This window comes from Bombus vosnesenskii, unplaced genomic scaffold (genome assembly GCF_011952255.1).
Source record: "Bombus vosnesenskii isolate JDL3184/JDL3185 unplaced genomic scaffold, Bvos_JDL3184-5_v1.1 scf7180000014105, whole genome shotgun sequence".
NCBI classification, from domain to species: domain Eukaryota; kingdom Metazoa; phylum Arthropoda; class Insecta; order Hymenoptera; family Apidae; genus Bombus; species Bombus vosnesenskii.
In genome coordinates, this window is record NW_022883371.1 from 4,917,070 (window position 1) to 4,932,393 (window position 15,324).

Below are 15,324 nucleotides of genomic sequence, written 5' to 3' on the forward strand. Positions count from 1 at the left end.
TTAACTGTGCTCCACCATTCGTTGAGTCTTAACTGAATGGGGAGCAATAGATAAAACAAAGAAGTCAGCTGATTCGTCGCCGTTGTGCTCAAACACTAGGTAGATATATCTGATTTCAAGATAGCTTTAATAACATTGTCTTTATCTCAATTATAAGAACTCTTGGTAACTTGCAGGTAATATTCGCGAAAACTGATAAAAAAAACGTGTGATACCGTGGCGCTAGTATCGCGAAAAAGGGCGAATAGACTTTGTATGTACAAATTCATTTGACTAATCAAGTAGTTTATATTCTATTTAACGAATCTATCGTCAACACATGACTTATATTAATATTTGCTGCGCTTTAAAACAGGATAAATTTTTTATCGTATAAAACGATGTAAATTTATTTAAGAACTTAAACGAATTGGTTCACTAAATGATGTGTAAACAAAATGTTGAAAAAATGACAATTAGCCGAATCGCAAAGAAAATAGTGGAAATCGCTTTTTACAATGTTTTTATTTGAGCCTGTAATGAAAATTTAAACTATGCTTTTATCGGAAAATTTTATCGAAACCAGATCCACGTTACTATGAACTACAAACGGTTGAAAATACTGAAAATCATAGTTGTTTACGACTTTCAACCTGTAACTGTAATAAATCTAAAGGGGCGTTCAGATCAATATTATGGTCAATATCCCAGGATTCTTAACATTATATTAACAGTTATATTCATCGTCTAGATGATTTTTTTCTGAAAGATTCTAAAAGATTCGTACATGTTACGACGCTTATCGCTTGTCTCTGCATCAACAGATTTCGATTCGTTAAATTTTAAAAAAGTTAATCTGTTTTAAAGAGTGACTGAGTATTAATTTGACCCACTATATATAAAAATATTGATTGATGACATTTAGCGTTTGAATCGTAAACGATAATGAACGTTATGACGTTTCGTCTCGTTTCGATTTTATTATCTTATATTTACTGTTTACTATGTCTGGATGGTCAATTTATATGATTAGTTATCAGAAGTTTATTAATATAATCTTACTAAACCAGAAAGTTCTTAATGTAAACATGATTAATATTGTAAATTATAAATGCAAAAAAAAGAGGATCAAATGTGTATGACGGTCAAAGTTCAAATTCTTGTTTAATTATTTTAAAGTGTTATTTGTATTTGCAGATATGAAATACGTTTGATTTTGTTTCATCATTTATTTTGTATCTATATATCTACATATTTATCTATAATCTATGCAAATGGCAAAAGCGTACATTCGCAAATTTTCAAAAAGTTCAAAATTTTCCGCATAGTTAACTCCTTGCAGATAGGTGGGTTAAAGATCGCCTCATCCTTTTTGCATGATGGGATACATTTTATCCCATCTCGAAAAATTAAAGTTACTCACAGTCATACAATTTAATATTTTATTTAAAGTTCTTCGTTCAGTTGGCAATGCTATGAACCAACGGTAAATGTGTAAATATATAGTCGAAACGCATTAGTAAGTTGTTGACACTGTTGTGATTGAGGTTAGCGAATTGTATGGTGCAGTGAATTTTTGTCTTCCATAACAATATATCTTGTTTCGTTCCTTAAAATTTATTATGAGTAAATAAATTGTTTTATAATAAAAAAAAACACATTATTTTTTATGATGTTTTATACTAATTTTGAAGCTGTATATGTTATGACACTGTATATATCCCACCTATCGCATTCCTTTCCGTGTTACTTAGGTTTTTATTTTCTTTAAAATCTTATGTCTCAAAAAGATAAAAGATAATGTCACCGCGTATAAAGTCACAGATATACACTTATCGACAAAGGTTACGAACATAATGATCGTTTGAAAATTACTGTATATTTTTCATCTTGATATGTATCACATGTTCCCCAATATTTTATTTTTTATTTAGTTTTTATTGAAAGTGGCTATATGATTCAATCAATGTTTCTCATCTTTTGTCACAAAGTTCTATTTTGTTTACCCGATTTAATATTAATTTACATCTCACACGAATATAGTCGAACAAAGACTTCATGTGTATACTGTTACTTTTTTACAATATTTTTCATTTCATCTAATATATCTAAGGAGGTATATAATAATCTCTTTTAACTTTTATCAGCAAGTGTATTTCTGCTCACGGCATAAATACACCCCCAAATCGGAACACAGGAAGAGTTTAATATCAGGCGTAGTGAGATAGACATCCTCGTGACTATTGTAGTGTAGTAGTTAGTCGCAGTAATAGAAATAATTTATAATTGTAGTGTTAATTAGATTTTATAGTAAGTTCTGTTAGGGAATAAATGTTATTTAATTTCAGCATAAAAAGTAGCATTGAATTTTACTCATCTATCTAGTAATACCGTCTCAACATAATCATATGTAAAAAATAATTTATATTCATTATAAACACTAATATAATATTTACTAATGGTAATATTAACACTAATTTTCATAAGTACGTAAAAATCAATAAGGTGATACATTGTGTGCGTCTGTATTTTGATAAATATTAGCTCCCTGATTAAACAATATAACTAAGCAGTATCACTGACTAGGTACAGGATCTATACCAGTAGCAATACGTCATATATCATTAAATTCTCAATAGTGACCTCATACGGCAATCAAACCAACTAAAAAGAATGACCACTCAATTGTACAAAACTACAAGATTTTTGTTGATGTGTTAAAACCATTTGTATTATAAAGTAAACAATATTTCTTGTTATTCTAACAAAATTATAACCGTCACTAAAAAGTATACACTCAGATAATATTATTTATATCATCGCAAACATAATCTAGTCTTTTTGAATTTCTAATGAAAATTTAATAAATTACATTTCATACAATAGTTCCAAATAAAGTTTAGTCGCAACAATCAATAAGAAAAATACAATCACTGAAATAATTTAATTTAGATTATTAGAGATTTAATTTATATTATTAGTGATTTAATTTATTACGAAAATCTACTAAATCAGATTTCATAAAGTATTATTAAATAAGATACAGTTTTTAGTTACATTTTTTAGAAGAATTTTTACCTAAAATACAGAACGTTCCTGTTAGCAGCTGTTAGTAACGGTAGAGTCCATAGGGGGCTCACGAACGAATTGGTTAACTAAGAGTTTCGAACAGACAGTTTCGCGCCGCAGGTAGACTGTTCACCTGCTACCTTCCGGAAGTATTGTTCTTTGTGTCTCGCAGTTTCGAAGAATCGTCCGCATGTGCAGTTGAGTGTGAACGACAGCAGGCATTTTTTCGTTCGCCTGATGCAGTGGTTAAATTCAATGTGTCAATTGTGGTTACAGCTTTCGATACAAAACTGTACTGTTGACGTAGCATAAACAGGTAACTATGTACTATACATATGAACATACTTATGGCTCCATGCTGAGCAGGAAATAGATTTTCTTATATCTTGTTTTTTGTCACCATCAGGATTCATCGAATCTTTAACATTTATTGAAACAATATCTAAATTATTATTGTTTAAATTTTTTATAGATCATTCATTTTAATTCAATTTATTTTGTATCATACGAAGAAAATTAGATTAAAGGATAGATAAATGTATCATATAAGAAAAAGACAAATTTATTCATATATATATATATATAATATTTTTTATATGGATTTCTTTCGTATCGTTTGTAGGATATGTTTATGGAATCATGATTTATTGTAACATACTATCTTTTTCGTGGAACGATAGGCACCAATTAGTAAGACTACGTTGTTATACGATACGTAATAGTTTAGTTTCTCGTAAGTCTTTTCTACACGATAATCAGTCCCTCTGCCGAAAGAAAGAAAGTAATATAGGTACACATAATTAAGGTATACGTAAATATAGACGGTGCAAATTACAATTTGATTATTTTGTATTTCCTTCAACCCGTAATACAAAAGAAAGTCATGGATGTATCTACACCTGCATCTATGACGTGCCATCTATGTTCATTCAGAACTAGCCATAAGACTTATATGCAATGTAATGTGAAGATAAATAATAATCTAAACATAGAGAAGAATTTAATAAATATTGGTACTTAAAAATTATTTTCATATTAGAATAGTACTGTCAAATAAAAATTAGAAAATACTGAATAGAATCAATCTCTGGTGGGCAGGTAAAAGGATGTAATCAGAATGATGTATTAGCTTTGCAGAAAAGGCCTTATAATATTTAAAACATAATGTAGAATCAGGTATTAGATTTTTTATATACTATTAGAATTTCAGGTAAAGAAACGAGAAAGAAGTGAAATTGACTTGTACTATTAGAACCATAAACAAAAGAAGAAATGTAGAAAATATTAACTTATTCAGTTGACCAAAATTTAACTTGTACTCTTTTATATCCGCTCACCAGAGTTAACGTTTTAATGCTTGTTGTGTCAGAAGTGGACCGTAATATTGAAATCTGATTGCACTAAGATATCAAAACCTCGAGAAAATGGGTTGCGGCTACCTTTTACAACATTAAAAGAAACCGGTAACTTCTGTCTTCTTCTCTGCTACGCTTCTACCGTTATGTTGCGTAATGTATGGCGGCGTTACACGAACAGATCTGTTTTCGTCCTTCGAGTGCAGACAAGCCCGCCATGCACCGCAAAAAATTGGTAATTTATATGTGTCGTAGTTTCAAAACTCCGTGATTGTTGATTAAAAATATACATTGAGACATAGCAGTCAGATTTCACAGCGGTTCATTGATATTTGAGGTTATCTGTTCGTAATTTGCACTTAAATAATTTGAGTTTGTACATCATTCAAATTCATTCAACCGTAAGTTATTATTAATCTTATAAAGAGAATCTTTTTTTCTATTAAACCTAAACAAGCTCCTTATAAAGAGTCATATGGCTATAAAGAGGATTTATACAACATGTGCAGTGCAGTTCGATATAAACTGCTACGCGTACTTAGGGGATGTCAAAGTTTATTGAACTCAATTGGACGTGGCAGTGATGCATTGGAGGACCATTAATCTTTATTGTTACAAAACTTTTTCATTATTACTACAACATATTGCACAGAATTCCTATTCTTCCATATATAGAATTGATATTTTTGCTTAATAATCAAAATATTAATACATAAGTTTTTCAGCTTATAGATTATTATATTAAATTTCACCGAGTAATAAAAAACACCATGCATTTAATCAGGCAATTTTCTACACAAATATTTGTATTTCTGTAGAACTTGAAAGCTCGCGTTCTTTTAATTGCGAATTAAGTTGTGTAATCAATATTGTATAATAGCTTCGACAAAATGATCGCGGGTCATAGTGTTTAATCTAAAGTACGATACCGGTAGTTCTCGTCCTTGAGGGAATCGATCGATGGAAGAATTGAATGGTTTCGCGCTATAAAACAAGATTTTCCTTTATCGGATATACAATAGGACTTTAATCGTCCAGTCGCTTGTTCTGAGAGGACGCTGCGTACTTACGAAAATCTTTATCGTGTATATCTCTTTTGCACAAAATGTCAATCGTGCATGTGCCAATAACAATTATTATCGGTTGTTAATCGCCGTGGATGTTTATGAATTCATTAACAATCTTGCGACTCTCGAACGTGACTCATCAGAATTCTTACAAAAATATAACGACAGTATACGAATTTGCTTATTTTTTTTTTTTTTTTTTTTTTTGAAATTATCGAGAACGTATATCTTTGTGTGTCGAGGATCAACATTTCGCAATGACCTTATTATTATGTTATTTATTTTCGGTGTAAAAATATTTAAAGAAAATCGAGCTGATGGAAGTTCGTGGAAACAACATAACATGATATTTTATATGATTACGTGACTCGACAGGATATTACCAAAGTGAACCGTGACCAGTAATTCTTCAACGATATTTTTACGGATCCGTTTTCCCTCGTTTCTTTTTTTTTTTTTTTTTATTTAAATTTACTCAAATCACTGAGTGAGGTTTATACAGCTGTACAAAAATGATACACTTTGAGTACATTTTATTTTCCCTTCTCTTGAAGCAATGCATTTGTTATTTTCGAAATCTTGACTGCTCCTTGAAAATACAAATTTTCGAACGAATCTTTTCTCGATAATATACGAGACGATTTATTAAAGATAAAATTAGTTCACCGTGTTCTATATGACCGTATCGTGACAAAAATCGGCTCGGGACATCTGGTCAATTAATTTTTCTGATTATCTCGTCACAGATGCGCAATGGTTAAACAGACTCGTCACTAGAACATCCACAGACAATTGTTGCATATTACAATTCATTTAACAGTAATACCTCAACTCTAATCTTCGAGTAATATGTACTTCTTATTTTGAAAGTAATTGCCATACAAGTAAAATTTTGCCATTAATGTCAGAATGTAATAAAAATACGTATATGTACGTATTACGAAATTTCTTTAAGAATTCACTGATCACATACTATGCGCAAAGACTTAAAATGACATATGTGTTGTGCAATTTTCGTTGAACCACCAAAATTACGTAATTGAATTTTAATTTTCCACCTTGTAAGCGTTTTCTATATATTTTACTACTGGATGCTCGCATTTTTTGGGGAACGGTTTTACCTGATAGCGCAACGAGAACGATCGGTGAGTCAGCCGCACTGGTAACCGGCTTCGTCCGTCTTTCTCTCTATCTTTTCTACTCCCACCTTCAGCGGTCATCCTTTTCCTTCTTTGTCGATGTTTCATCTCTTTCCCACGCGTTACTTTTTCCTTTCTATCGCTGTTCTCTCTTCGTCTCTCTTTAACGTTGCAACCCTCCTTTCTCCTTCCCGTTTGATTTCAGCACAGGTTACACTTTTTCTCTTTCTCTCGATACTTGTCCTTTTCACGTTCGATCGTATCTACGCTATTTTCGTCTCTCTCTAACTGCCCATGCCCTTTTTACTATATACCGTCTCTTCTCTGTCATGTTTTTTCTATTAGTTACATCAATAAAATTTGAATTCATTTAATTCGAATTATCTTTTGTTCCATTTTCATTCCGTACCTCGCTTTCTGTTACTTCTTTATTAAGCGTATCGTTGATAGAAGAGATCGAATTAATTTATACGTTATTTGAATCTTTGAATAATACTAAAAAGCAATTGTAACTGTTGTGAATTTGAAAGTTTAATGACGTCAAAGTTTTTACGATAGTTTGCTTAAATGTAACTTTTAATATACAAGGTGAAGCAAATAAAGGGTTCATAGCTTCTGAGGTAGATCGTACTTGCCAAACGATGGAAAAAGGTCGTAATAGACATGGATAGAAAGATTAAGAGTTCCAAAGTTATAAACAGATTTTTGTTTCCGTTGATGCGAGAAAGTTGCTCGCTGTAGAAGCTATCGTACCGTATGGAAACAATGGATTACCTTATCATTTCTTCTTTTCTTGGTTATAGAAGGTTTTGTACACGATCTCCTTCCATTTTTGCACACGCTTGATACTTTCGTATCAAAGAATTGCGTACTCTTTCAAAGATCCCTGGACGTGTTCTAACCATTTCACTGGTATTTTGTATCGAGGCAGATAAAATCCATTGTTTCCGTACGGTACAATATCTTCTGAAGCGAGAAAGTTATTCGCTTCAAACGCAACAAGGAATTATTTGACTTTGAATCTGTTCTATTTCCGACCCTATATGCGCAATATAACTCTTTTTCATCATTTGTCAAGTACTATCTATTCTAGATGTTACGAGTTTTTTTTTTCTTTTTTGTTTCACCCTGTATATATGAAAATATGAAGATACTAAGAATTAAAAATATATAGTGTGTTTCTAAGTTTCCAGGAAGATCGAAATCATATTTTGCAGAATTATATAAATATCGGTGGTCTAAAGATAGATTTTTTAACGTTATTTTGGTACATTAAAAAAATAAGAAAATGTATAGCGGATTTTTATGTTTCTAAGAAGTTCAAGTCATGGTTCTGAACCGTGCGTCTCAAGTCCATCGTTACATCGTTACACCGCCGACGATTCTTTTCCTTTTTCCTTCAATAAGGCAAGCGTCTCTCCTTGAGAGTCTCACTCGCTCCTTTGTTTCTCAATGCTCTAACACTTTCGAGCGAATCGCAACAGGCGACTTCATTGCGCGCCGTTCGCTCGTGACCGTTCGAGCAACAAGGCTCCTCTGATGAACGAGTCCTTTGTCTCTTTTGTTTACAAATTTACGCAGAATACGATTAACATTAGCGGGTAAATTAAAGGTGTAGTATTTTTTTTAAATAATTCATGACACAGTGTAACTGTATATTTTGTAGAAATCACATAGATACCTCGTGTGACAGTGAACAATACCGACAGTGATAAGAAAGAAACAAAGAAGAAGGAAGTGTGATTTTCAGTGAAGTGTTTTACAACTGTTGCAAATATTTTATGTAAGTGCGGCATTAAAATATAACTTATGCCATTAAGCTGGTTACGATTTACAACAATTTACATATGTCGCAGGTCGCCTAGTGTGAACAGTTTCCTCTACACTATACATGATTCTAATTTGTTCGAATGATCTTCAGGTTATTTTTTACAACTCGATGTATCAAGTGAATTTCTGAGAAAATGTCATATGACAAAATGGTGTACACGAGTAGATCTCGTAAGTGCTTCGTGTTCAAAGCAATGGCTTAGATATAACCTATGATGGCTATCTTAATGAATTTTAAATGGCTTTGAGCTTCTTTGATTTTACCTAAATTAACGTTCCGTAGCATTTTTAATAAGTTCCTGTACTTAATTACACCGTGCTCTGTAATTACACGCACTGCGATTAAGAGGATTACGTTTCCAACAGATTTTAACGATTTATATGTATATACAAACCATATCTGTGGTTAACATAAGTGTACGTTCTTATGTCGGAAAAAGAAATATCGAAAAACAATAGTATTGACGTTGATAGACCGTCATAAACGTAGTTTATAAAATGTAGTAGTTATAAAAATGTTTGTTGACATATGTTCAATTTGCACTGTGTTTGAAGCATCAAATTAAGGATAATGGCTGAACTACGGATGTTTATATATTTATTGAGAAGTGAAAAAAGCAAAAATACATGTCATATACAAAAATATATATTTAATGTATATTATATGGTACTATTATATTTTTTTATTTTATATTTTTAGATTTACTATTATATTTTTAGATTTTATATAATATTTTGTTTATATATATAAAATATCTTCTACATATGATATAAAATTGGTAAAGAACGTAGTATTTCGCATACATATAATATTGACTAACTCTAGAATTCAAGTTTTATTTCTGTACTTTTATTATAAAAACATAAATTTGCATAAACATTGCCAATGCAGTGAATAATCGTTCACCGAAAAAATAGTTACATGACTCGACAAATTATTCTTAAGTAACGACTTAAAGTAATAATTTTACGATAACGCTGATACAAATTCGTTTGTTCGTTCTTAAAGTGAAATATTTCGTATCCTAGAAATTTTTACCTTGAAAATATAGATTCATGGCTCGAATTAATATTCACGTTACAAAAAGTAAGTCTGAAATAATTAGTTATTGCTGAATGATTTTATGAAGTTCGCTGGATCAAAGTAAAAGTCTCAATAAGCAGTTACACAAACCGGTCGCGGTTATCCTGCAAGCTGTATTGCGTCTCAACGGTGTTTCACCTAGAAATGAGTCATTCCGGCTACTAGTTAGACTCGTTCGATGTCTTCTTAAAGCGTTGATTCATCTGTCATTTTTTATAGAATCAAAACATAAAATTATAAAGAACAATTGAGACAGTGATATTTTTACAAAAATATTCCTAAAGAAAAGACAGTTGAATGTATTTTTAGCCATCGATTATACGTGCTTGTCTTTTTCAAACATAATTATCGTAGTTCGAGTATATTTTTACATACGTGAGTGTATGAATTATATATTGATCACGTATCGATCACGTATTGACCACGTATCAAATGTTTGCATTGACCAATCATTTTTGTATAAATATCCTGCAAATATAATACGCATGGAGATAAATTTCATTTCCATAAGGTACTTCGTTTACTTTAAGGGAGTGTCTCTTCAAGTGTTCCATGGTGCTGAATGTCTCACGTATATATGCGTTTGCCGGTATCTTATGCTTTTATATCTGGAAGTGTATTTCTTATATTCACAAGTTGCGGAACTGTAAATGTTAATTTATCGATATGATTCCGCAATCTTCTCAGACATATATGTATACATATAGTGACAGCTAAATAAATATATATGCATATAATCAGTAAATTTAATAAATTCAATAAATATAGTACATGTATAATAGCTAAATATATACAGCAGTGGATAAAAGAAAGTTTAACATTGATGCGCTATAGAGTCTAGCCACTTTTGTACTAACAATTTTTTACCATATTGGCAACATTCGTCTGTTCTGTGGCATATATAATAATATATCATATATAATAATAAAACAATATAGAAAAAAACTTATGATATCCTTTTATATTTCTTATTTAATAAATTTTCTTTTGTCCGCCATGGTATATGTATATTAAACAAAAGGATCTTTCGTTTTCACCGGATGTATCGATTACGATTGATTGCTGCAGATCTGTGGTAAGGCGAAAGGCGGGTCCGCAAAATGTCTGAGTATTGCGAGTACATGTGGGACACCACAAGAGGTCACATGAGTCCTGCACTTGCACGGAGTATTTATGAGGAGGAGGCCAGATTCGACAAATGCGACAAGAAACTGGCCATTAAAACCGTCCGAGCAATATTGCGTGAAATGCCGGATGTAGGTAAGAAGGGGTTTATTCGCAACGCTCGACCGTTATTCGACCGGAATTATTTATCGAAACTTCTGTTGTATTAAAATTGCCAAATTGGAGATACAAAAGCAAATTAGAGTATGCTATATCGCAATCTGTATGAAGACCACAGGTGAGAAATACGATAAGTCATATTTTTCATGTCCTATAGAAGATTAATTTTTAAGTTTTCTTTAATTTTCAGATCGAATACGTATGTATCTTTGTTATTCTCTTGAACATTTTTATCATCAATGTCAATTATACAGACTAATATTAATTTAATTAAATTAGCGCGTAGTTAAATAATCAGTAATTAAACTGCGGATTTTTACTCATTTATGAGATATCTTCAAATGAGAAAATATATGAAATACTCGAAATATAGTACTCATTGATGCAATTTATGAAACAATTTGCTAGCTGGCTTACGTTCTTTTAATTATCTTCATAAAAATATTAATTTGTATAGATATGTATCCGTAGGCTGGGGATAGCTAGTATTATTTCTTACAAAACATTGTACGTTTATTTGTAATTCTTTTCAGTCAGTGATACAAAGTTAGAAAATGAACAAAAGCTGATTGATCGTATTTTTCTCATGTGATTTTCATACGGTATTATATATCTCTTGATAATACGGAGATACAGTACTCGCATTAGTACATTTCATTCGATTGGTCCCGTTAGGTTCGCCTAGACTGATTCGTTTTCCACGCGTCGATCCTCGAATTTCCGGCATAATGTCCGCGTTCGAGCGGCTTCCTGCCGGCTATTTTTTTCACGCGAAGCATTACAATGACCCATCTGTTTGCTTCTAGACTTGAAGCACTGCACGGATGAATATATTACACGTTTCCTGCTAGCCCGGAAATATCGCACGGAACAAGCTGCTGCCCTGATAGCCGCTTATCAGGCGCAAGTAGCGCATCGACAGGATATCTTCGGCAATCTAACCGCAAGAGATCCAGCCTTGCAGCGGGCGCTGCGCGCTGGAATACCTGGTGTACTTCCTGCACGTGATAGGTACCATTTTGAAATTTAAATTCGTTTCCGGTCTATTTAATACATTCTGAAACTTATATTAACATTTACGTAGACATAGCGAAGTTAGTACTTTCGGATATTATTTAGAATTAAATCGATGATGGTTGTAAAAATAAGTTAATAATTTATAGTAATTTTATAGATAGTTTACTTTTGTTATATAATGATAAAAAAAAATTTGACTGGCTGATGATTAAATTTGAGCATAATATAGGATTATGGATATCGTTTTATAAGTTGTGATCATTTTTGAAATCATAATTGATACAAAGGAATATTTAATCCTAAATATTATAAAAATACAAAGTTTACCACATCTATTGATGACATCGTTCTTCGTAACTACAACATCTTTGCGTATTTTTAAAATATTATTTCAATATAACTATTAATAATTTATTATTGTTATTAATTTAAATATATTGTTATAATATCATAAGTCAAATTCATTTTCAGAAAAGGGAGATGCGTACTCGTTATTTTAGCCTCGCAATGGGACCCTATTGCAGTACCAGCATTATCAGTTCAACGCGCTCTCTTTTTGGTTTTAGAAATTCTCATACAAGACCCAAGGAATCAGGTACGATTTACGTATAAGTTTGTGTAACTTTAAGTCTCGAACAAACAAAGTAAGTCTTTTAGTCTTCTATAGCTCTAGACGTTCCATTTCTTTTTCTAGCAATCCGGTTTCGTGGCGGTGGTAGATTGGAGCGGATTCTCTTTACGACAGGGCGGTGCCCTGGGCGCAGCGGCACTGCGAAACCTAATAGCTGCTCTTCGAGGACGATTTCCGGCTAGATTCAAAGCTATACACTTCCTGTCGGCGCCGCTTTACGTTCAGGCCACATTGGCCCTTGTGAAACCTTTTTTGGACGAGAAAACTCGGAACAAGGTAGGAGAAACTGCTGAAGGACAAAGTACATATTAGAAAGTAGATAGAAAGGGATAAAATAATAGCTTCGAATACGTATCATAGTAGCGTATTATATTAAAGATAGAAATAGATTAAGAAGATTAATTAATGTAAACAATATACATCAACGCACGTATTAAAATGCAACTACTTGACGTCAATTGCTGTAATTGTATCAATTAAGATAATACACTCGGTAAATTCCACATCCCGGCAAATTATTATTGCAAACAAAGCCTTTAATTGCTTTTAATTTCTAGTCATGTGTATAATCGCTTGACGCTGAAATTGAAACGTTTTGCATACATACATATGGGTTTCAGATACGAGTAACTAAATATTGACCAACAGATAATCTAAGATAGCGTAAAGCTCTAGAGTGTTGCATGTTTGCATAAAGTGTGAATATCCGATTTCATTAAACGAGCATTCTTTTTAATTTCAAAGCGAACGGATATATCGTATTTCAATTATCTTTCAATAAAAAGATTAAGTTTTTCAATGGAATTTATAAACATTACCAATGTACATCTAATATTTTCAGATCTACTTACATGGAAATAATTTGAGCACCCTGCATGAACACCTGCCCACTGACATTTTGCCAGCGGAATTAGGTGGCACAGGACCAGCATTTAACCCAGGACTATGGGCCGAACCAGTTATTCATTCAGCGATGAAAGAAGCTGAACTGGCTGCGATAAAAAAAGAGAAGGAGCAAGCTGAGAACGTAGATCAGTCTCGCGATAAGAAATTCGAGTCTAGAGACATGGAGAATCATAAAAGAAACGAAGCAGACTCTATAAAATCGAACAATGGTGTGAATAAAGAGAACGGAAGACGATTCTTCAATCCTTTCGGTAATTCTACGAAGAATCAGTCGCCGAAGAAACCTGGAGGAACAAATGTAGAATTGAATCTAATTAATCGTACTAATGGATATGCAGAAAGAAAAGAAGGTAGGAGAGATAGTAGAACGATAAAGGAAAACGAGGATTCTTGCAGTAGAGGTAGAGATAGAATGTTAAGCAATGGTAGCGCTGATTACTTTGACGACAAAAGAGAACAATACAAGGATGTGCAGGATAACTTGTTAGGATCTCGATCTGAAAGACGCTCGAATGAATATGAGATCTCAAATAGACCAGATAGCGACGACAGTAAGGATAATTCGTTAGATAACAGATCAGAGAATGCCCTAATTGATACAAGTAAAATTGAAACTGCCTCCGAAGAAACGAATCTCATAACGTAATGTTAATTTTCTCGACTTCTTAGGTTAAAACAAATTAACGCAGTAGTACTTCCATGAGAAGTGTTGACTTTCAATTTTAAATATAATGAAATCAAATACTGTCGCTAGGTTTAAGATCGGTAGAATGTAGTAAGTTCCGTGAAATTTGTATTCTCTGTAGGTTTTAAAAGATATATTGTGATACGATATACATCATTTTTAATAAGTATTTATACATTAATGAGGCTTTTGTTCTTTATACATATATACGATTCTGTTTCAACTAGATCAATGTTATTTAAACATTGAATTTCTTATCCTTTTTTATCTTATTTTATTTTTAATATCTTTTATCATGAAAAGAATGAATTCGTTTCCATACGAATTTTCATTATTTCATAGACATATTTACATACTGCTACTACTATTGTTCGTGACAAAAATAAAATGAACATTGCACGAACATTCTCTATGTTCCTCTTTCTATCGTATGTGAAAAACATATTCAACAATATAGTGTTATAACTTTCAATGAGTACTTACATTGTGAACTTAAGATTATGATATTTATCAATTTTTATAGGCTATTTATCGCTGTCCACGAAAACACGAGCATAGTTAACAAAAATCTTTGCATGTGTATGAAATTCATACAACTATCAGTCACATTTTTTTAAAGAGTTTATACGACAAGCAATTCGTATTAGGATTGTAAATATGTATTAAATTATTTATTGATATCAAATGTATCATGAAATCGAAGATCTCTCATTTCGTATGACATTCTCGAGAAATGCGAATCCTGTACTTACATATTGTTAGGATTATGAGTGTGATAAAAATTGCGTCGTAGATAGTTTTTTAGTTCTTCTAACTGTATTTTTTAATAAAACAGTATTTTAATATTTGGATGATTTTTCTTTGGATTTATTTTATATTACAACAAATTGAAAAATATTTACAATTTTCATCATAAAGTAAATCAACAAAATTATAGATTAAGAAATGTTCATTTTTCACATTGGTTCACATTGGTAAAAGAAAAGTTGTGATAGAATAATGGGGAAGAAATAAAAATTTATTTCTTTAGTATATAAAATATATATGTATGTATACGATATATTAACATCAATACACATTATAAACATAAAACTTTAATACTTTATCACATCATTATCAAAAGCATCCTACTACCATGTAATTGGTTTTTTTCTCTATATCGTCCATCCACACATTCTCTCCCTCCCTTTCTCTCTCTCTCTCTTTCTGTCAATTTGTATGAAAATAGAAAACCCTATATAGAGATCTATGATGAGGTATATAAAAACGGTAATCAAA

The 15,324-nt window shown here is 31.8% G+C and overlaps 1 protein-coding gene across 5 annotated transcripts; it reads left to right on the top strand.

Moving 5' to 3' along the window:
• LOC117239686 (clavesin-2-like) lies at nt 1-14,897 on the top strand. 5 transcript variants are annotated; one of them, XM_033505440.1, is made up of 7 exons: nt 8,088-8,210; nt 8,276-8,392; nt 10,592-10,783; nt 11,614-11,818; nt 12,296-12,419; nt 12,519-12,731; nt 13,297-14,897. In XM_033505440.1, exons 3-7 carry the CDS (start codon nt 10,624-10,626, stop codon nt 14,005-14,007), a joined length of 1,413 nt encoding a protein of 470 aa, XP_033361331.1. In that variant the 5' UTR covers nt 8,088-8,210; nt 8,276-8,392; nt 10,592-10,623; the 3' UTR covers nt 14,008-14,897. The 5 variants fall into 5 exon arrangements, with proteins under 5 accessions (XP_033361336.1, XP_033361332.1, XP_033361331.1 ...); XM_033505445.1 differs by lacking the exons at nt 8,088-8,210; nt 8,276-8,392 and adding an exon at nt 1-99; XM_033505441.1 differs by lacking the exons at nt 8,088-8,210; nt 8,276-8,392 and adding an exon at nt 3,161-3,364.
• Nucleotides 14,898-15,324: the final 427 nt, after the last annotated feature.

Coding starts and splice junctions, on each gene's coding strand:
- LOC117239686 (XM_033505445.1), top strand. CDS start 10,624: ATGTCTGAGTATTGCGAGTACATGTGGGACACCACAAGAGGTCACATG. Junction 10,784..11,613: donor GCGTGAAATGCCGGATGTAG/GTAAGAAGGGGT, acceptor GTTTGCTTCTAG/ACTTGAAGCACTGCACGGAT. Junction 11,819..12,295: donor GTACTTCCTGCACGTGATAG/GTACCATTTTGA, acceptor ATTCATTTTCAG/AAAAGGGAGATGCGTACTCG.